Raw genomic sequence first — 22,251 nt, 5'->3', positions numbered from 1 at the left:
CTTTGGAAGAAAAAAACAGTAGAAGATGATACTATGCCAAAGGGAAGTCAAGCATTCACTCAGGAGCTGGTGGGGTGGGCTACAGAGGTTCCTGGGTCAAACAGCAAAGGGAATCACCTTCTATCAAGGAGAATCTTCCGATTCTGGACAAGATGTATGTCTGACTCCCTAAGGGGAGGATGTTCTTTAAAAATGTTAAGCATGTTTTCACTCCTGTCACTGTAACTGACTTTTTAAAAAAAAATTTATTGTCAAACTGATGTACAGAGAGGTTACAGTTTCATATGTTAGGCACTGGATACATTTCTTGTACTGTGTTACCTCCTTCCTCATTCCTCCCTCCCCCCACTGTAACTGACTTTGGCACACTGGGTATTGTATGTACATTTATTGGACTAGGAAAAGGGAATACCAAAATGGAGAGATCAAGGGTAAAAGGCGAACCAGAGCAATAGCGATACTTACAAAATAATATCCTATAAACTATCTGTACAAACCGGGGGAGGGGAGGGAAGGAACCAGGGAGAGGGGGAAGGTGGGAGAAAAAGGAAGAGGTAACAAGTTTGGTAAGAAATGTACTCACTGCCTTACGTAACCCCTCTATACATTACTTTGACAGTAAGTAAATAAATTTAAAATTAAAAAATGTTAAGCTTGCATTTACTTGCTCATATACACTCTCCCAGAGGCATTTGTGTGATGCTTTTGTGTTCAGAAAGCACTCCAAATAGAGGCGACCTTCCAGATCTGGTTGCTTCTACATTACAGGTGGGAAATGGATCCTGGGAAGCCACTAACTGGCTCCCCTTACTCACCTAGGGTACTGAGTTTTCCTGGCTAAATCCCCAAATCAGTGAATCTACTTGCTGTTTCTGTTGCTGTTTTGGTAGGTGTGGCCCTATGAAGAATTGGCTGTAGCAAAAATTGCTTCAAGTAATCATCTTTGGATGGCTCCTTGCATTCAGAGATAGAACAATACTTGTAATTCACTACAATCCTGTTTGACTTGCAATGACAACTGCTATTTGATCCTAAACCATTAACCTTTGGAGGAGGAGCCGGTCCTCCTCCTGTCATGATCTCTGAGATCCTCTTGGCATAAAATCCTCTCCCCATTCAACCCTCCCCCAAGACTGAGCAGTCCCTGCCCCACCCCTGGTCCTTGCCTCCAGCAGCGTGATCATGATCATGAACCAGGGCGGGGGACAGCAGGTATAGCTGTCATAGTACCACTTGCGATCAATCTCTCGGGGCAGCGTTTCGTAGGCCACGTGGCGAATCAGGCGCTGAGACAGACTGAGCCCCTTCTCCTCCAGCAGGGCCTTGCTGCTCAGCCTGCGGTTGCCCTGCAGGATGGCCTGACGGAAGCTGTTGGAACGCTTGTTGCTCATCTGTGCAGGAAAAGGGATGAGGAGAGATTCAGAGCTGTGGCCTCGGGGAGCCCCACACCTACTTCCCAGCCAGTGTATTCCTTAGAGCAGGCTGAAACCCATATGTCCCTTTCTTCTCTAACAGTTAATAAGAAACAACAGTCCCTGAGCTCTTATGTTATGGCAGAGTTATTCTGAGTACCTCACATATGTTAGCACACTTGATGCTCACAAGTCATCTGTTAAATAAGGGCCACAAACAGGACACTGAGGCACAGCGTCAGGAAGCTACCACATTCAAATCCAGATCTTCATTTGTATTCACTCTAACCTTCTTCCATCTACTCATCTACTACCTACCCATCACGGTTTACTCAGCAACTAAGTGTCAGGATAGAGAAGTGACCAGCAGTTGCAGTTCAAAGTGACTGACAGCTGCTACAAGGACACACAGGAGGCGCTGGGTGCAGATGGCTCACGCCTATAATCCTAGGAGGCCCAGATCTGAGGATCACAAAGCCAGCCCAGGCAGGAAAGTCTGTGAGACTCTTATCTCCAATTAACCACCAGGAAATCAGAAGTGGACCTGTGGCTCGAAGTGGTAGAGTGCTAGCCTTGAACAAAAGATCTCAGGCACAGCTCCCAGACCCTGAGTTCAAGCCCCATGACCACAAGCAAAAAAAAAGGACACAAGAGGTAGGCCCATCTGTCCCCAAGTGGGGACAGCAGCAGCCAGGCCTTGCTGGAAGAGGTGCAGGTTGGGTGGGTGCTGAAGGCTGAGTAGGGCAGCATCCTCAGATATACATTCTCAGACAGAGCTGGACAGCTCTGTATGGAGGCCCTGGCAACCAGAACCTAGCCAGGACTGTGCTGCAGAAGCCACTCCTGGGTGCCTTTGGGACTTGTGACACTTGACAAGGCTAAGTGGTGGTGTTCCTCTTGGGCAGCCGTGGCATGTCCTCACTGGAGCCCTGGCTGCCTCAACCAGCAGTCAGCCGAACTCCCAGACCAGAGGCAGCTTTACTGACTCCCAGCTTCCAGGAGCCTGTAGATCCCACTTGCCTACCAGGGCTACACCCCAGAAGATCTGCGACAGGGGTATGGGGGTGGTGGTGAGGAGAAGCCCTAGAAACATAATTCTCCCTGCCCTGGAGCCCAGCTGTCCCATGGCTACTGAAGTAGGATTGGTCGGTGGACTTGGGACCCATGAGCTGGCAGTGGGATGTCAGACAAGATCTGATAGCAGATGCCAGGCAGGGCTGGCAAGGCTGGGGTTTGAGCCCCATTAGAGGAAGACAGCTGGGAGGATCTGGGTTCAGACAGGACCAGGTAGTGGGAACCTCTCCTCAGAACCCCTCCTCAGTCCTGAGCCCTGCTGCCCCTCACCTCCAAAATCTGGCATCAAGCCTACACCCTCCAACAGACCATCTCAAAGGAACCCTTCCACCATTCTATCCTCATTCCAGCAGCTCCAGAGTTGCGTAAATGCATGCAGGAACTGGGACTCACATGGGCACTGTTAGCCCCAAATGGGACTCCATTGTTATTTTGTAGCCCATCTCTTCATGGCGAGTTCATGGTAACTAGGCCTACCTCAGGAAGATAGAAACCTAGGCTTTGGGAGGATGAATCACTTCCCCATGGACCATAAGTAAATTAAATGGGCAGAACTCAAATCCAGATCTACTTGACTAAAGTCTACACTAGCCCATATGGAATTTTTACAATGAATGAGATACAGGAGCTTCTTTTTCTAAGGCTTTGGTGAGCAAAGTCCAGACCAGGTTTGAGTTCTTATTCATCCCTCAGTCAGGATCCCTCTACAGTATACAATCTGTACCCCTGTGCATGACAACACTGCTCAACTGTATGCAATATGGAGTGTGCTACTGAGGCCTGGGAAAAGCACAGGAGGGACTCTAGGCAAGGGTGACTTGTTCCACTTGGGTTGGGGCAAGAAAGATCTCACAAAAGATGCAGGGGCTTACCTGCAGGAACATTAAGAGACAACAAAACTTTCTTTTTTTTTTTTTTTTTGGCCAGTCCTGGGGCTTGGACTCAGGGCCTGAGCACTGTCCCTGGCTTCTTTTTGCTCAAGGCTAGCACTCTGTCACTTGAGCCACAGCGCCACTTCTGGCCATTTTCTGTATATGTGGTGCTGGGGAATTGAACCCAGGGCCTCATGAATACGAGGCAGGCACTCTAGCCACTAGGCCATATCCCCAGCCCACAACAAAACTTTCAAATACACTCCTTTATCAGATTCAATCCTTGATGCATCCCTGAATCAGTCTTTGGGTCCACTGTAGAGAAAGGACAACAGAGGCCCAAAGGATCTTTCCCAGTAGGTGGCAAAGGCATATTGAGGCTCAAGGCCCAGGTCTGCCTAACTTTAGGCCCTGCCTATCCAGAGCTTCCTCCCTGGTAAGTCTTTTATTTGTTAGGTTTCCAGAGCAGCCCAGTTCCAGCCAGAGGAGTACCAACAGTAGCATATCACTTGTTTTTGAAGACCTTCACTGGTACTCTCTAGCCTGGTACACTTTCACTGTGCCTTGAGACTGGGAAGGAATCTTGCTGTGTATACATGCTAGAACTATGCAGGCTCAGACACATGGCCTGCTGGGCTCCAAGTCACTAAACTCATTTCCACCATCTGTACTGTGAATCTCAACAACTCTCAAGTCCCCCTCTCAGCTCTGCTCCCTCAGGTTTCCAGGAGCTGTGCTCCCTGGGTCTGCTCTAAACAGCAGAAGATTACTCCATCCTTAAAAGCCCAACCATGAAGCCCTCAGCTGAGGGACTCTTATAGCCACCTACTGCCTGGGCACCCCTATCACGACAGCTAGTTTGCTGTGATGATGGCTATGAGTGGCAAGGGCTCCTCAATGGATGCCTGTAGAAGACTGGGTAATTCATACAGGTAATTTCACACTCCCTCCATCCATGTGTGACATGAAGAGAAGTGGATCACCTCTGTCACACCAACAGAGAAAGCAAGGGGAGACTGCCAGTCTTGCATTTATCTTGCTAACTCTTGCAGCATCTATCTGAGGAGGTCCTGTCCACTCACAGTAAATGTTGCCACAGTAGCCCCTGCAATGGCACAGCATTAAGCCTCAGAAGGAAGAAGTCTCCACTCTAAGACACCAGACTCAGCAGCCCTTCTAACAACATTTGTCAAGCGCTGGCCTCCGCTCATGGGCTGCACAGCTCCCAGGAATGTCTGACCTGTCTTAGCAACTTTTCCTACCAGCAACAACTTACTCTTAGTCATTGTTGTGTAACTGACCCCATTCCAAGTTTTAGGGATGGGCACTGGTTGACATTTGAGTTCATCAATACATCGAGAGGACTCAACCTAGGCAAGTGGAAGGGAGGAAATACCAGGCTTTGTGCAGGAACTGCCACAAAAACTGAATCTCAGCATGGTATGGCCTGGGGATGTGAGGGTTGTAACAGTGCAGCCATCTTGCTACCACAATGGGAGGGTCTGGAGCTTCTCTGCAGAAGGCAGAGCTGAGAGATCTAGACAAATCAGGGTCTCAGTGGTATCCTTTCACTGGCTGAAGCCTGGACCTCTTAATGCTGTGAACCAAAAGACCCCTTTATCTAAATCTCTTCCATACACATCTAAGCCACAACCCCCACTCCAAGCCTGTCTGGGGCAAGGGCCCCCGAGTACTCACCAGGTTGACAAAATCCTGGTAACAGATCTGCCCATCTGCATGGCTGTCAGCGAGAGCCAGGAGCACCTCTTTTTTGTGTGGGTCCAGCTTGGAGCTGTGGCTCTCCAGGAGGCTTCGAAACTTGCCTGTGCTGATGAAGCCTGTGTTCCCAGGATCAAACTGAGGAAGAAGCACAGAGAGCAATGGAGTCAGCAGGGCACACCCCCACCAACCCCCAGCACTGACGCAGGACCTGGATTTCCACCATCACTCACTGAGTCTGGGCCCCACCGTCTACCTATAGGTGGTATCTGGGACTGACTGTCTAGTACAGAGAAGGAGGCAGGCCCAGAGGTGTGAAAGCATCTTTCCTCTGCCTTTACTTCTGACAGTGGACAGTAAGACAGGATAAGGGTCAAGGCAGCAGGAAGGAGTTCCTTTCAGGAGATCTGATGACAGGTGAGGGAGGGGCTGAGCTAAAGGACTGAAGTAGGGACACAGAGGTCTCCCTGAGCAGAAGGCCTGGCATGGCTTGTACACCTGGACATAGTTCACCTGCTTGCCCTCCAGGGACCAACTAAGACCCATACAGGCCTGTTTATGTTGGGAGTGGTGTATGTTTCACATTATTTTCTATATGTGTGTGTGAGCACACATGAGTACACATGTGCACACATGCACACAATGCCAGTATTGGGGCTTGAACTCAGGGCTTCAATCTCTCACTTTGCTTTCTTGCTCATAGCTCATAATCTATCATTTGAGCTGCATCTCAAGTCTGGCATCTTGCTGGTTAATTGGAGATGGACTCTTGTAGCCTTTCTGCCTGGGATGGCCTTAAACCAAGATCCTTCAGGTCTTGGCCAACTGAGTAGCTAGGTTTACAGGTTTAACCATTTCCTTACCTTCTGAAGCTTTGCACATGTAGGTCCCTCCAACTAAGATTGCTTTTCCTCTCTCTTCACCCTGGGATTCACTATTCCCCAGTCCTCTGCCATCCTCTTTTCTCCCTTCTCACAAACAGCTCAGTATGACTGCTCACCTGTGCCCTGGATAGACTTGGGGCCTCTCACCCACACTGTCTCCAGCTGCTTTTTGACTCCTCACTGAACTTTGGTTCAGCAAAGGCTGACATTGCACCTCAACCCCAGTGTTCAATGTCGTCTGCATTATGGCCTCTCAGTCAAGATTTGTTGAATGAGTAGATGGGATATTTGGGTAGACAGGCACTCATTTTCCTTGAAGGCCTCATGGGTTCAGTTAGAAAAAGTAGGAGCTTATTCATCTCTCCCAAAGAAGATCTTAACTTTTCTGTCCCTTTTTCACCCACAGCCCACAAGAACCCTCATATGTACCCTGCCAGATGTGTGATAAGAGCAAAGGGCTCTCTTCCCAGGAGAGACTTGGGCTGCTTAGGTTTAAGAAGGCAACAGATGGGGCTCAGCGAGAAAGCACTTGCCTATCATGTAAGAGGTCTGGGGTTCAATCTCCCACATAGCAAAAATAAACAATAAAAGGCAACAGATACTGGGGATATATTGGGTAGAGACAAGGGAGTTTAGAAGGCTGAGACTGTGGGTGTGCACCACCACAGCCAGCAAGTTTCCCCTTTTCCTGGGTAAGGTTAATGAAGACTATTTTGGGAACACAGGTTCTGTGTGCAGCGTTTCTAAGACAATATAAGAATAATAGCCAGGGGGCTGGGGATATGGCCTAGTGGCAAGAGTGCTTGCCTCGTGTACATGAGGCCCTGGGTTCGATTCCTCAGCACCACATATACAAAAAATGGCCAGAAGTGGCGCTGTGGCTCAAGTGGCAGAGTACTAGCCTTGAGCAAAAAGAAGCCAGGGACAGTGCTCAGGCCCTGAGTCCAAGGCCCAGGACTGGCCCAAAAAAAAAAAAAAAAAAAAAAAAAAGAATAATAGCCAGAAGTCACAGTCACAAATGACTGACTTCACTTCTCCCCCAGAACTCCCCAAGAGGACATTTCTTTTTTTTTTTTTTTCATTTTACTTTATTTTTTTAAATTAAATTTATTTATTAATTGAACACAAATTTTTTGACAAGGTGTTGTGCAAAAAGGGTACAGTTACATAGTAGGGCAGTGTGTACATTTCTTGTGATATCCATTGGTCTTCCGATCTGTTTTTATACCAATACCAGGCTGTTTTTGTTATGATGGCCCTGTAGTAGAGCTTGAAGTCTGGTATTGTGACACCTCCTGCACTGCTTTTTTTGCCTAGAATTGCTTTGGCTATTCTAGGTTTTTTGCTGTTCCATATGAATTTATGGGTTGGTTTCTCTATTTCAGTGAAGAATGTGGCTGGGATTTTGATAGGGATTGCATTGAATTTGTATAACAATTTGGGCAATATGGCCATTTTCACTATATTGATTCTGCCTACCCATGAGCATGGGAGGTCTTTCCATCTCCTTGTGTCTTCTTTGATTTCCCTTATTAGATTTTTATAGTTTTCATTAAATAGGTCCGTCACGTCCTTGGTTAAGTTGATCCCTAGATACTTTATTCTTTTTTTGGCTACTGTAAATGGAATTGTTTCCATATTTCCTTTTCTGTTTGTCTATTGCTGGTGTACAGAAAAGCTGCTGACTTTTGTGGATTGATTTTGTATCCTGCTACTTTGCCAAATTGGTTTATTAGGTGTAGGAATTTGGGTACTGAGTTTTTTGGGTCCTTCAGATATAAGATCATGTCGTCTGCGAATAGGGATAACTTGATTTCTTCCTTGCCGACGTGGATCCCTTTGATGTCCTCCTCTTGACTTATTGCTATGGCTAGGGATTCCAGCACTATGTTGAAAAGAAGTGGGGAGAGTGGGCATCCTTGTCTTGTTCCTGAGTTTAGGGGGAATGATTTAAGTTTCTCTCCATTTAATATGATATTAGCAGTTGGTCTATTGTATATGGCTTTTATTGTTTTGAGGAATGTTTCATCTATTCCTGTTCCCAAGAGAACATTTCTAAGGAAACCTATTTTAAAATCCAGATATCCCCTGCCCCAGAATGATCTTTGTCCTCCTGCCACAGATAGAGTAGATCATACGATGGTCCTTGTATTACCGATGAAGAGAAAGGCGGGATCAGCATACAAGTGACTTGCCCAACAGTCCACAGACCAGGATTCCATACCCGGGAAGTTTAGTCTGGCTTTGAAGTCACTGCCTTTCAGCCCCAAGGGCTGCTTTACTGCTTAGATTCAAAACCAAAAGACTACAAAGTTGAGCACAGCCCCAGACCTAGAAGAGGCAGAGTTTCTTCTTCCAAGGTTCTATTCTAAACAGATTTCTTTCTTTCTTTTCCAGCAGAAAGAGCTGCTGTTTTGGCCTTCTTATTGCTCAGATGTAGAAACACAGAGCCTAAAGAAGAACAGACCGTGGCAGTGGCTGGCAGGGTGCAGCCTCTTTCATCCTTGAGGGCCACTTGAGTGAACCACATTTCCATCATGGGGAATCACTAGCCTGCCTCCACCTGCTCTCATGTGGGCCTTGGTGCTGTGTGGGCAGATGGGAGACAGGAGTTGGGGGCACAGGCCTGGGAAGATCCCCAGTGGGCCCTGCAGGGGGGCCATGGTCTGTAGCACAGCATGGAGTCTCTCTTGCCCCAGCATTAGGAAGAAGCCCAATGGTTTTGCATATGCTGGGAGCAGGGACGCCAATCCCTTCCCAGGGGCCTCTGGAAGATTGGGGAGGGCGATGGGTTAGGGGGCTGGAATCAGGCGACAGACAAAGAGCCACCTGCTCTCCTCCTGGCCCTCCCTTGTTTCAGGCTCCCTGCTGTTGTCCTAGTGACAGGGGCTGCCCCATGGCTCCCTGGCCCCCAGCCCCCACCCTGGCCTGCCTGCCCTGCCCCAAGCATATTACAGACTCCACACTGCAAAGAACAAGTTGGAACCAGGCCGAGCCTCCATTCTCTGCCAAAATTCTACCTTTCATGCCAGGGCCAGACAGGCTAGACAATGCGGGGGAGGGGGGGGTCACTGCTACCCTAATAATGAGGCCTCAGGGACTAGAGGATAACTGGAGATGGAGCAGGCTGACTGGGCTCCAGAATGCATGCAGTCACCACCCAACACCTGGGAAGATGAAGACCAGGGCAGAGGCTGGTGTGGGAGTACAGCACAGGAGGGCGGGAGTGGGGACAGAGAGAAGAAGAAAGGGACAGAGAGCCAGAGGGAGGGAGAAGATGTGCACAGAGGCAGAAGGTCCCAGCTTCGGAATGAAGCTGGAGGCTTCTAAGTAAGGCCACACCCCTCCAGCAGGGTAGCAAGGAACCAGGCAAAACCAGCCCCCACCAACCAGGGTTTGTATCATTTAGGGCAAACAGCTCTAGCCACAAATGCTCCATCTGTGAAGTGGACAGAAGCACTCCCAGGGCAGAGCACCAGGGCCTGGTCTCACTGGCCTCTATTTGCGGGGGGGGGGGGGGGGGGGGGAGGTAGGGGGCAGGGGGTGTGTCATGGGGCTTGAACTCAGGACCTGGGCACTGTCCCTGAACTCATTTGCTGAAGGCTAGAGCTCTACCACTGAGCTACAATGCCACTTCCAGTTTTCTGGTGGTTAATTGGAGATAAGAGTCTCATGGGCTTTTTTGCCTGGGCTGGCTTTGAACCTCAGATCTCAGCCTCCCGAGTAGCTAGGATTCCAGGCATGAGTCACCAGCACCAAGCTTTCACTGGCATCATTTGAATGAATGGAGGGGTACCTTTTCCTTGGGAGTTGTGGCCACCCTATTCAAAGCTTCCTTGTGGCCTGCACTGTGGTTTGGAGTTGTGAGAGGAAAGAGGCCTATAAATGCAATTTCCCTGTTAATAATGTCAGTAGACAGAGCAGAAAGACACTGAGTGAGGAGTGGGGTAGGCCCCCCAGACACTGAGTGAGGGGTGGGGTGGGCCCCCCCTCCCACATCTCCCACCCACCTGGGGATTGTGAATATGGCCTAGTGGCAAGAGTGCTTGCCTTGTATACATGAAGCCCTGGATTCAATTCCTCAGCACCACATATATAGAAAAGGCCAGAAGTGGTGCTGTGGCTCAAGTGGCAGAGTGCTAGCCTTGAGCAAAAAGAAGCCAGGGAGTGCTCAGGCCCTGAGTCCAAGGCCCAGGACTGGCAAAAACAAAAACAAAACACAAACATCTCCCATCCACCTGCCTCAGGCTTGAAAAGAGCTTCAAGAGGCTCCAAGGGGACTTCTAATCCCACCAGTGCCCAACTCCTAATCCTCTAGGTCACTAGCTCTCCCCAGTCTAAGGCTGCCCTCCCCCCAACACACACAGAGTGTCTCCCTTCTCCTCTGCTCTGCCCACCTAGCCTGGGGAAATTATTCACCACATTTTCTCAGTGTGGCTGCCTTCTGGAACTTCTTCCCACTCCTTGGGACAAGGTGGGGAAGAAATCCACTATCCTCAGCTGCTGTGTGCCATTTGAGGCAATTCATTCAACCACAGCACCTCTCTCATCAATGAAGCAGTAGGAGTGCTCCCTTGGGGAAATGAAAAGTGGGCATATCTATCCATGTGAATAGATACAAACTATATGTTAAAACGGGGGTGAAGAAAAGAAAGCCCCAGCCCATTCTTCCCAGGAAGGCAGCTGACCTCTCCCGCATCCTGGTACAGGAAAAGGGCAAAGGGGAAATTCGGGATCGGGATGAGATGTCTCCACATGGGGAATGAGACTTGTGCTGCCAGAGGGACCCAGTGGTACCAGAGACAGGGACAGCAGGTTAAGGACTCATAAATCAGAGGACAAATATTTAGCAAACCTCAGTGACTTTCAAACTATGCTACAGAGCTCTAGAGGCTGTGGGGCCTCAGGGGCCAGCAGCAGCAATGAGAAGACTGTTCAGCAACTCCACTCTGAACATGTACTAGCCCTCACCTAGAGCCCAGGTGAATAACGATGTAGTATCTGTGAGATATATGCTATGTTCAGGTGCTCTCTTAAGTCACCATCTATACTGGTTTTCTTGGGACCCACCTGGTTTATAACTATTCTCCAAACATGATTATTAATAGCCTCCCTTGATTCTGTGTCCTAACTTGGCTAGCAAGTAATAGGGTACCCCCATACTTTAAACCTCACAATGACTCTGAGATATTGACTACAATCCTTGGGGGGGACAGTGAATTGAGGATGAAGCCACAGACAAAAGTGGAACTACTCAAAGTTGATCAGATGGTAACTGTTTCCAGATAAAATTCATACCCAGGCAGAAGAACCTGGAGCCCAGTCCCCTCTTTGCGTGACCAGGATCCTGTACTTAAAAGGAGTTTAAGAGAACCGAGTCTAGTCCTATCATCCATCCATCTAACACCACCACACTTATTCTGTGGAAGGGAAAACAGATGCAGAGAATAAAAGGAGTCAAAGAATATAGCTCAAGGTCAGGAAGTGTGTTAGTGGTCCCTCCACTGGGCTCACTGGCTCCAGCCTTTCTTCTCTTTCTCCCTCTCGTTCCATTGTGTAAGTGTGTTTTGTGGAACCTTAGACCCAAGAAAGTACATGAGGTAAGGGTTCTGTGGGCCCCTCTGGGAGGGGTACAGTGCAAGAAACCACGATGAGGGCTCTACAAGGTATTACAGTGGAGAAACTTGTCTGCTTTGGTTCACTCTGACATCTGACCAAAGTGTCTTTTCATAGCCACATTGCAAGGAACACTCTTCAGGAGAAATGTATGAACCCAAAGTAGAGACTTGTTTCCCTTTTTGTGAAACCTAGCCCCTTTGTCAAAAGGCTGAGACCCAGCCTTTTGCTTCCAGCTCATCAATAGCACAGGCTCTCAAGGTAGCTGACAAAGGCTGTATGCTGCAGTCTTCCAACAGAGCTAGAAGTCTGTGGGATCCACAAGGTTGACTGGGGACACTTGGTCCCAGGAGAGGCTGAGTAATCAGTGAGCAGCCTAATGGGGCCACTGAGCTGAGCTCTGGGGGAAGGAACCCTACTAGAGCTGGGATTTGCCTGCTCAGCACCCAGGACAGCAGCCCTGCTTCTCCCCTCCCAGCTGCAGGCCAGCAAACCTGGCCAGCAGCAATAAAGCCTAAGAGAGGGGGAAACCCCGTTTATTTCATATCTATTATGTATTTGTGACTTGCACAAGCTGAATTTCCAGGACAAAACAATGTGTCTGCTTCCTGCTTCTAGTGCTCGAATTCTCTCTCCTGAGAAAAATTCTCCTTTCCCTCTCCTTCATCAGAGACGCCCAGGACCTCAGAGAGGGTTGTAAACACTCAAAATGAGCCAGAGGCAGCACCTGGAGCTGTCATCCAGCGAAGACCTCTGGGTTCTGGGCGGAGGGAGACCTGGAATCGGGGACAGGCTCCCATTCCCACCCTCACTGTCTCTTGTTTGTCCACCAAGGCAGAATGAGCCCTGGGAAAGGAGCCGGTTGTGTGTTGGGGCAGGGTAAGGTGTAGATCCTTGTTGCCATGACTCATCTGGGGGCTGCTTGCATCATTACCCAGCTACTGAGCAGAGCAGAACTAAAGAGGCTGCCCAGGGGTTTATGACTCAGTAGAGCTGTCCCCACCCAGCAGCCAGAGCCCACCAGGGAGCCCCAGCCCATTCATGGATATTTACAGCCCCATAAATTAGGTCCAGGCTGCAGCTGCTGAGGTCAGGAGGCGCTTGGAAGGGAGCAGAGCTTTCTCTTCCACTTCTCTTCCCTTGCAAATGAGGATGCTAATCCTCCTCAGACAGAATACCGTTCATGCCCTTCCCTTGACCTTCTCCCCCTCCCTGACTTTGCAAAAGCGTTCACAAACCTTATTTTCATTCCCACGCCAACCCTAGTTTGTGTGACTAGGGCCACGTAACAGATAAGGAAACTGAGGCACTGAGGAACCTGCTCCTGCTCTAACATGAGCAAGGAGTGGATTCCCAAAGGCCTTAAGCCTCCCTGGGAGGGGATGAGCAGTGGTCCTAAAACTACATTTTGGGTTGGTTTTTTTTTTCGCCAGTCCTGGGCCTTGGGCTCATGGCCTGAGCACTGTCCCTGGCTTCTTTTTGCTCAAGGCTAGCACTCTACCACTTGAGCCACAGCGCCACTTCTGGCCGTTTTCTATATATGTGGTACTGGGGAAATCAAACCCAGGGCTGCATGTATACGAGGCAAGCTCTCTTGCCACTAGACCGTATTCCCAGCCCCTAAAACTGCATTTTGATCCAGCTTCTCCAGATGGAGGCACAAGGGTGCTCCTGGTACTCCTGGTTCCCCTGAGGTTTGGCTAGGCTTATTCAATGATTCTCAGCTGTACTACTTCTGCTCCCCCAGATGCCAGTAACAGAGATTCGGCCCCACAGGAGACATGTCTCAAGGCCTCAAGCCAGGCTCTCAAGCATCCCTCCTCCCACTGATCATAGAGCTGAACCCCGGGGTGGGGGAGTGTTAGGGCTAGCAAACCAGTTAGGGAACCAAAGAAGGGGTGCATCCCAGGCTGGCTGAGTGGCTATACAAAGCACTTCCAGAAAACCACCTACTCTCCCCCAACACTTGAAAAAGAGGAGGAGGAGACTCAGACCTTTCTGGAATGTGTGAAGTGGAGACAGGTGGATACTGAGTCTGGGGATCAGCCTCCTTCCCTACCATGACCTCCCCAGAAGACCCCATTTCTCTTTAGTAATCCTAGTGCCATCCCCAAGTGCTCCCAGGCATGAACAGCAGCAGACCCTGAGAAGAGGTGGGGGTTGTGACTCAGAGGCAGTCCCTATGGGTACCAGGAACAGATGTAGTGCCCAATCTGACTCATCAGGCCCAGCTTGTCAGGGACCCCAGAGACTGAAGACATAAAGGTTTTGAGGAGGCAGCAGAAAGGGAAGTAGTCGGAGTAGGTTGGAGCAGGGAGGGAAATCTGATATCTGCCAGGTCTCTCCCCATCAGCCTCAACACTTGCCCCTTGCTGTCTTCTCTGGAAGCCCCCTAAAGGTTCCTCTGGTCCCTCAACACAGAGAGAGCTCAGTGATCCAAGAGGAGGGAAGGGAAAAGGAAGTGGGAGAGAGCCCAAGAGTAGACAGGCAGAATAAGGGGTCTTAGACTGTTTGTTTTGCCAGTCCTTGGGCTTGAACTCAGGGCCTGAGCACTGTCCCTGGCCTTTTTTTTTTTTGCTCAAGGCTAGTACTCTGCCACTTGAGCCACAGTGCCACTTCTGGCCATTTTCTGTATATGTGGTGCTGGGGAATTGAACCCAGGGCTTCATGTATATGAGGCAAGCACTCTTGCCACTAGGCCATATCCCCAGCCCAGGGGTCTTAGACTGTCTCCTGTGGACCTGCTGCCTCCTGCTAGAAGTCCTGGGGACAAGTGCACCTGCTGCAGAGGCTCCTTATTGTTCTGTGTCATTAGGCATCTCCTCAGGCCCTCCTCTACAAAAAGAAGGCACAGCACCTCACCCTGCTGGGCCACTGAGAAATCCGCATATGATGTTGGATGGATGTGCCCACAGTACATACTCAGTGTTTGCTCCCTCAGAGAATTTTTTTGTGTCTGGTGCTGGTGGCTCACACCTGTAATCCTAGATACTCAGGAGGCTGAGTAGCCAACAAAAAAAAGAGTAACAAAAAAAAAAATTTGTGTGTGTTGGTCCTGAGGCTTGAGCTCAAGGCCTTCCTTTGCTCAAGGCTAGTGCTCTATCACTTGAGCCAGAGCTCCACTTCCAGCTTTTTTTGTGAATAGTTAGTTTATTGGAGGTAAGAATCTCACAAATTTTTCTGCCCAGGCTTGCTGTGAACCATGATCCTCAGATCTCAGCCTACTAAGTAGCTAGGATTGCAGGCGTAAGCCACTGGCTCCTGGCCCCTCAAACAAATGTTTACCTATCCAGACCTCTGCTTTGCTTAAAAAAAAAAAAGTTGTGGGCTGGGAATATGGCCTAGTGGCAAGAGTGCTTGCCTCACATACATGAAGCCCTGAGTTCAATTCCCCAGCACCACATATATAGAAAATGGCCAGAAGTGGCGCTGTGGCTCAAGTGGCAGAGTGCTAGTCTTGAACAAAAAGAAGCCAGGGACAGTGCTCAGGCCCTGAGTCTAAGCCCAGGACTGCCCCCCACCAAAAAAAAAATTGTATGTAACTGTAACCCCTCTTTATATCACCTTGACAATTAAAAGAATAATCTCTGGGAGACCAGGCATGGTGCAGTGGCTGTAATCCCAGCCCTCACAGAGGCTAAAACAGGAGGGTCACAACTTTGAAGGCAGTGTGGGCTATGTAGCAAAAGGCCCTGACAAAAAATAAGAGGGCGGGCAATATGGCCTAGTGGCAAGAGTGCTTGCCTTGTATACATGAAGCCCTGGGTTCGACATATATAGAAAATGGCCAGAAGTGGTGCTGTGGCTCAAGTGGCAGCATGCTAGCCTTGAGCAAAAAGAAGCCAGGGACAGTGCTCAGCCTGAGTCCAAGGCCCAGGACTGAACAAAAAAAGGGGGGGGGTCGTTTCCACATCCACTTAATTTCCAGTCACCCTGGAGTTAAAGATCATTACCCTATTTTACAGAGGAGCAAACAGGCTCAGAGAGGTTACACAATCATCTGGAACCCAGATCTGTCACTACCCCCAAAGTGCTGCCCCCAATAGCCCATCAAAGCTTCTCCATGCTCTGTCTGCAGCACAACTTAATACTTTCATTGGAGTGTCAATGCAGACTTCCTGTCTGGGGGGATTAGCAAAGTTAGAGTCTCCTTCTCGAGTCTGGGAAACTCAAGTTCCCTAGTGGGAAGGGGACACTACCAAGTGACTTCTAAGGTTTTTCTTTTCTCTCTTACTCTTTTGAGTTCAAAAGCAATTGTGCTTTATTGATGTAACAGACAGAACTCTGCTCTAAACCTGTTTTCTTCATTAAACATTCAAAGATCTTAGCATCCCCACTCCCTTTCCCTCAGTATCAGGGTTTGAACTCAGGGTATCAGCTTGCTTGCTTGTTTTGTTAAGCCATTGTACTACAACAACAGATTTAATATCTATGGCAAGTTTATCATTACTGTTATGATAAGGTCTCCTGCACACTAAGCAAGTGTTCTTCTACATGCCTACCCTATGACAACTTTAAAACCTAAATATTTAGGGAAACCATGAAAGTCCCAAAGATAAGACCCTTTAGGGAGAAGCTGAGCAATGAACACATCAGACACTGGGAGACATGCTGGTGGCCTTCAGGTTTCCTGCCTGTGCTGACTCTGCAGCCTACAGGGAAGTAAGAGAGAGGGGGTAGCATGGATTGGCCCTGTTACATCCTGTGTGAGTAGACCAAATGCCAGAATGACTGTGGGGACAGGGGCACTTCTGAGGGGCTGGATCCACCCTGCTTTTCTCACTTCCAATCCCCACAAAAGACACTCTAGTAATTTACTGGAAGGGTGACCAATATAGATATAGTTTCTTTCTTTCTTTTTTTTTTTTTTTTTTGCCAGTCCTGGGGCTTGGACTCAAGGCCTGAGCACTGTCCCTGGCTTCCTTTTTGCTCAAAGCTAGCACTCTACCACTTGAGCCACAGCGCCACTTCCAGCTTCTTCTGTGTATGTGGTGCTAAGGAATCGAACCCAGGGCTTCATGCATGCAAGGTGAGCACTCTATTGCTAAGCCACATTCCCAGCCCCAGTTTCTTTAAGAGTAAATTTTGTCTAACCAGAATGACTCCCAGGCTTCTAGCCCTTGGGATCCAGTTAGCTACTCGACATGCTGAAGAACTATACAGCCTGGAAAAAGCAGGTCTAATCCCTTCCCTAACACTGAGGAAACAGAACCCAGGATGGGGATGGGGAGGGAGGGCATGCCAAATGGTATAATATCCCAGGCCACTGACCACTGGAAGGTGAACTCAGGTACCAGGCTTCTTTGCAAGGACTGACAAATACCATGTCTCTCTACCACTCTTCCACCTGTACTTAACCAAGTGGTGGTGTACTTAACCAAGAAATGCTGAGGGGGGGCTGCCTGCACTTCCTTTCCTTTGTGCACTTAACTTACCCCTTGCCAATTTAGTCAGGCCCAGAAGAAGAGGCAGGAAGGATAAAGCATTTCAGTTTTCAGAACATGATGTCCTGGGGCAGATGCTACTTGAGGTTTCACACCTACTCTTTCCTTGAGTGCTGTGAGCCATCTAAAGAGCCACATCTGCCAGAGGCCGGAGCCATGCTTAGGAGCAGCTGGCCTCAAACACAAAGCACCAGCATGAATTCTGTTTGGTTTTTGTTTTTGTTGCCAGTCCTGGGGCTTGAACTCAGGGCCTGAGCACTGTCCTTGGCTTCTTTTTGCTCAAGGCTACCAGCATGAATTCTGAGTGGGCTCCTCTGCCTCTGCTATACCCTAGTCCCTCCCTGTAGCTAGATTTTATGGATCAACAGCTAAACATTGAGTGCCTCACATTCTCTCTGCTTGGAATTGCTCTCCAGTTCCAAATTCTTCCCACTAAAAGTTCTCCATTCATCCAAATGGTTTCTTTTAAAATGTAAACACACACACGAACTGGCAAAGGAAATTAGTCAAATGTGAAAGACACAGAGAAAAAGCATGATACACTTTGTTCTAAGTTTTGATTCTAAATCTGGCAGAAGGTGTGAAGGGCTGGCTGTTTGGTGGTAGTGGCAGCAGTGGTGCCAGTGTGGTTCCCTCCTGCCTCAAGGCATCAGGCCAGCAGCTGCTATACTCTTGGGGGCCAGAGGGAGAGGGGGTGGCACTAGAAACTAAGAGACATGCTCTAGACAGTAGCTAGTCAGTGTTCCATAGCCAGCTCTCATGCAGAATAGCCCCAAACCCTCACCTCAAAACTGGCATGTCTTTCCTCCTGCAGTCCCACGTGTTCAGTCTCATTTGAGCCTTTACATCTAGCTGCCTCCTCAAATTCAACTTGTCTGGAACCATAAGCTGTTGGTCAACCCTTCCCCCACTTCTACTTTTCCCTTTCCTGCTAACTTCAGAATCTGTTAGATATGTGGTTCCTCTCAGCAAGCCAGGTCATTGACTATCTTCCCATTCTCCTTTTTCCCCACACTGTTCTATCTTTCCCTTTTCATTATCACCCTATAAGAGGTATATTATGGCTTCCACAAGTGTCTCCCAAAGGTCAGCATGTTAAAGGGTCGGTCCTCAGCTGGGAGCTATTGGGAATCAGGCAAACCTTTAAGAAGTGGGGCTAAGAAGGAAGCCCCAGGGGGTGGAGGTCGGGGTGGGTTAGCCTAAAGGAGACTGTGGAACCCTAGTCTCTTCCTCTCTTTGTGCTGTGGTCCTACGGTGAATGCATTTTGCTCTACCACACGCCTCTGCCATGATGTGTTCCCTTGTCACAGGGCCAACCACTCATGGATTTCAACCCCAAAAGTGTGAGCTAAAGCAAACTTTTTCTCTTCATAAGCTGACTGTCACAAGTGTTTACTATAGTCATAGAAAGCTGACTAATACAAGATACTTGTATCCATTCACTGCAGCAAGCCCTGACTAGCTTCTCACATCCCTACAATCCCCAAACAACTCCACTAAAAACCTTTCAAAGGCTTCCCTTGACGATAGCAAAGGTCTGGATCATGTTTTCATCTTTGTTTTCATATTTATCTCTCTCTGTAACCCAACACCTTTTGCCGGTCCAAATATACTGATAAAGTAGCACAAAGTTCGTGGCACAATCATTCCCATGGCAGGACTGCAGTGTTCACTATTCCTTCACATTGGGATACTTCCTACCTCCCTTCTTCCTGAACCATGGGTTAAAGAGTGAAAAGGAGGGCTGGGGATATGGCCTAGTGGCAAGAGTGCCTGCCTCGTATACATGAGGCTCTGGGTTCAATTCCCCAGCACCACATATACAGAAAACGGCCAGAAGTGGCGCTGTAGCTCAAGTGGCAGAGTGCTATCCTTGAGAAAAAAAAAAAAAAAAGCCAGGGACAGTGCTCAGGCCCTGAGTCCAAGGCCCAGGACTGGCCAAAAAAAAAAAGAGTGAAAAGGAAATACAGAGTGGCACCTGAGAACGAAAAGACCAAAAGAGAACCATTTCCTTGGTGAAGGTCAAATGTCCACCTCTGGCTCAATGCCAACTCACAAGCACTCCAGTTCCATTCCCCACAGGAAGACTCCAGGCACTGCAAATAATCACATGCTATTTCTCACTTGTAACCTCTCAGCCCTCCCCATTCCCGTAGTGCAGAATTAAAGAAATAGAATCAGTCTGTCTTCAAAGCAGCCCACAGTATCAGCACTCCCCACCCCCCCCAGTTCCCCATCCAAAGATGGCAGAGACTTTTCACTTCAGTGATGAGCAGGGACCTTCCATGGTGGAGGTAGAAAGTAAAAGACAGGCAGCTGGAGGGTTAACCCAAACCCATCCCCCACCTCCCCAGCTTCCCCCCAGCTGCAACAGAAAACTTCCTAGGCATTCAGTCCAATTTCTACATTGTGTAAGCCCAGCTATTGTACAGCAGGAGTTTTGAGGAGGAGGGAGGGAGGGATTCTCTCGGAGGAGCCCAAGGCCTCTCCCTGATACCTGGAGCACAGTGTTGCACAGAGATGCACCAAGCCACGCCCCCACCTGACGTCATCTTTCCAGAAGCACAGAGCTAGGGAAGCCCACGCAAGCTGGGAGACTGAGACTGATTTCAGGGAGGGGGGGGGGGTGTTAACTGCTCACATACCTGATCAAACAGGACTTTCCAGTGCTGGTAGAGAAGAAGGCCATGCAGAAGAGAAAGAGAAGAGAAAGACACACTTATCACCAAGGTCTCTGCAGCCCCCAGAGGTTTCTGACAGCCTCCCAGCTGCTGCCTAGGAATCAGAACTAGCTTCATGGATGGGGAGCAAGAGCTGAGGGAAAACCTGAGGAAAGCCCTCCCCCCAAATCAACAAAGACAGGGAACTTACAGTGGGGGACTAGGATGGAGGCAGTTCGTGGAGGGACAGGGATGCTTCTCAACTAAGGCCAAGAAAAGGCCTGTAACTGGTAACTTCTGCAATCTAAAGCTTAAACCCCATCTACTCTCGCGCAGGAAATGCATCCCGGGGTGCAACTCCCTCAGACTCTCTGTGGGGCCAGGAACGCACCCCTACATAATCGCTAACATTTTTGCTGGAAGGTTTGGTAGGAGGGGAGAAGGAAGTTTCCCAATTCTCTTCCGACGCTGGGTCTAAGTGGTGAGTACGGGAGAGTCTATAGGGCCGGAAGGAAGCGATAGGTTTAACCACAGAAGCCAGAAAGATGTGAAACTCCCTGGCCCATGCAGATTTGCTGGCTTTGGTGTCGCAGGTCGGGGAGCCCGGTTCCACTTCCAGCTCTCTACACTGCGGGAGGGGGCAGGGCAAGGGGTCTGCCTAGTTTTGCCACCCCTATCTGCTGGTTAACCAGGGGGAGAGGGGGAGCTTAAGCAACTACAGTTCCCACCATTTCCCAGGGCTGGATCCTTGGACTCCAGGACGAGCGTGCTGGAGACCCCAGCGGCAGATGGCAGGGAAGCCCTCTGGGGTAACCCCTCCGCCCTCCTCCCCTTCCCTCTCCTCCCCCAGGGCCCAGTCAAAGGCAGCAGCGCCGAGGACTCGATCGATCTCCTGAGCCCTCTCCAGGGAGCAAACCGACTCCCCACACTCCTCTCCCAGCCCCGGCCGGGCTAAGGGAGCCCGTTTGAATTCCAACCAGTGTCGCGTCAGGGCAGGTGCCTGGGCGGGAGCTAATCTGGGAGCAGGGAAGAGGGTCCCCAGATAGGTCTGCGTAACAGGGGGTGGGGGCTCTGCGGCGGCACAGCTGGGTTGGCAGAGTCCGCAGGTCGCGAGGGGGAGGGCAAGGGGAGCCACTGCCGTGACGCGGCCGCCTCTGCAGGCAGGCGCCGCGTCCCGGGCACTGCACCAGCGCGGGGAGGGGGCAGGAGCGCAGGGATGGGGTAGGAGCGCGGGGAAGGGGACAGGAACACGGGGAAGGGGGCAGGAGCGCGGGGATGGGGTAGCGGCGCAGGGAAGGGGTAGCAGCGCCGTGGAGAGGGGATAAGAGCGAGGAGGGGCAGCAGCGGCGGGGGGGGGCAGCAGAGCGGGGAGGGGGCAGCAGCGTGGGGAAGGGGTAGGAGCGCGGAGAAGGGACAGCAGAGGCAGGGAGGGGGGCAGCAGCGTGGGGAGAGGGTAGGAGCGCGGGGAAGGGGCAGCAGCGTAGGGAGGGGGCAGCTGCGTGGGGAGGGGGCAGCTGCGTGGGGAAGGGGCAGCTGGGTGGGGAGGGGGCAGCAGCGTAAGGACGGAGTAGGAGCGTGGGGAGGGGGCAGCAGCGTAGGGGGCAGCAGGGAGGAGGGTAGCTGCGGCGGGGAAGGGGGGCGGCAGCGGCGCGGAGAGGGGTTCAGAGCCATGGGGGGGGGGCAGCCGCGGCGGGGAGGGGGCGGCAGTGCGGGCCCACAGGTCCCGGGCTCCACGGCCGGGGCCGCGTCCCGCAAGGAAAGCCCGAGCGGGGGAGGGGAGGCGCGCGCGTGCATTTGGGGGAGCCCGGTTCTCCCCAGCCCGGCCTCCCCGGACTCGCCGCGAGGACCCGGTCAATCCCCGGCGCTCCCGCATCACCTTGAAACCTCCAAGTTCCCCCGCGGGGGTGAGACCGGGCGGCTTCCCACCTGGCGCCCCCCAGAAAGTTTGCGCGGCGCGGCAGGGGGCACTCACGTCGTCGGGCGCCGCGGGCAACCGCTCCTCAGCCTCGGGTTCCAGCTCCTCGATGCGCTCCGCCTCGGCGCCGGCGGCCACGGCGGGGCCGGGGCTGGGGTGCTCGCCCATGGCCACCGAGGGTTCCGGCGGCGGCGGCGGCGGCGGCGGTGCGCGTCCCGGGGCGCGGGGCTAACTTTGCGCCGCGGCGACCGCGCCGCTCCGGCAGCTCCGTGCGCGCCTCGCCGCCCCCGCGCCCGCCCCGCCGCCCGCGCCCGCCCCCATGGCCCTGGAGACGGCAACCGCGGGACGCCGGGCCCCACGCGGCCAAACTTCTCCGCGCTCGCCGCGCCGTACGGCGCCGCCGGCCTCCCGCCTCCGCCGCTGCCCCGCGCTCGGCTCCGAGGCGAGGGCGCCCTTGGGCCGGCCCGGCCCCGCCGCTCCCCGCGGCTCCCTCTCCGCTCCGCGCGGCCCCCGCTCTGCGCCCGAGTCTCCTCCTCCCCGCGGACTCCTCGGGGGCGGCGCGCGGGCGGGGGCGGGGCGGCGCGCGGGGCGCGGGGTCCCCGCCCAACCCCACCCGGACGCCTCCGCCCGGGCCGGAGCCGCGCTGCCCGGGGGA

General features: G+C 51.4%; 1 protein-coding gene across 3 annotated transcripts in view; it reads right to left on the bottom strand.

Moving 5' to 3' along the window:
- Rhbdl3 (rhomboid like 3) overlaps nt 1-21,764 on the bottom strand; it is a 51,016-nt gene extending 29,252 nt beyond the window's left edge. Inside the window, exons 1-4 of one of the 3 annotated variants that reach the window (XM_048366500.1) lie at nt 21,654-21,764; nt 19,667-19,690; nt 5,057-5,215; nt 1,167-1,391 (exon numbers count right to left, since the gene is read on the bottom strand). In XM_048366500.1, the coding sequence (XP_048222457.1) occupies nt 1,167-1,391; nt 5,057-5,215; nt 19,667-19,690; nt 21,654-21,764 (519 nt within the window). Of the gene's footprint in view, nt 1-1,166; nt 1,392-5,056; nt 5,216-10,380; nt 10,499-19,666; nt 19,691-21,653 lie in introns of those variants that run through there. The other 2 variants (XM_048366501.1, XM_048366502.1) reach the window with 2 other exon arrangements.
- Between the last annotated feature and the right edge of the window lie 487 nt (nt 21,765-22,251).

Source organism: Perognathus longimembris, chromosome 17 (genome assembly GCF_023159225.1).
Source record: "Perognathus longimembris pacificus isolate PPM17 chromosome 17, ASM2315922v1, whole genome shotgun sequence".
In the NCBI taxonomy this organism is placed as follows: domain Eukaryota; kingdom Metazoa; phylum Chordata; class Mammalia; order Rodentia; family Heteromyidae; genus Perognathus; species Perognathus longimembris.
Note: the sequence above shows the minus strand (reverse complement) of the source record. Positions and strands in the feature narration are given on the sequence as shown.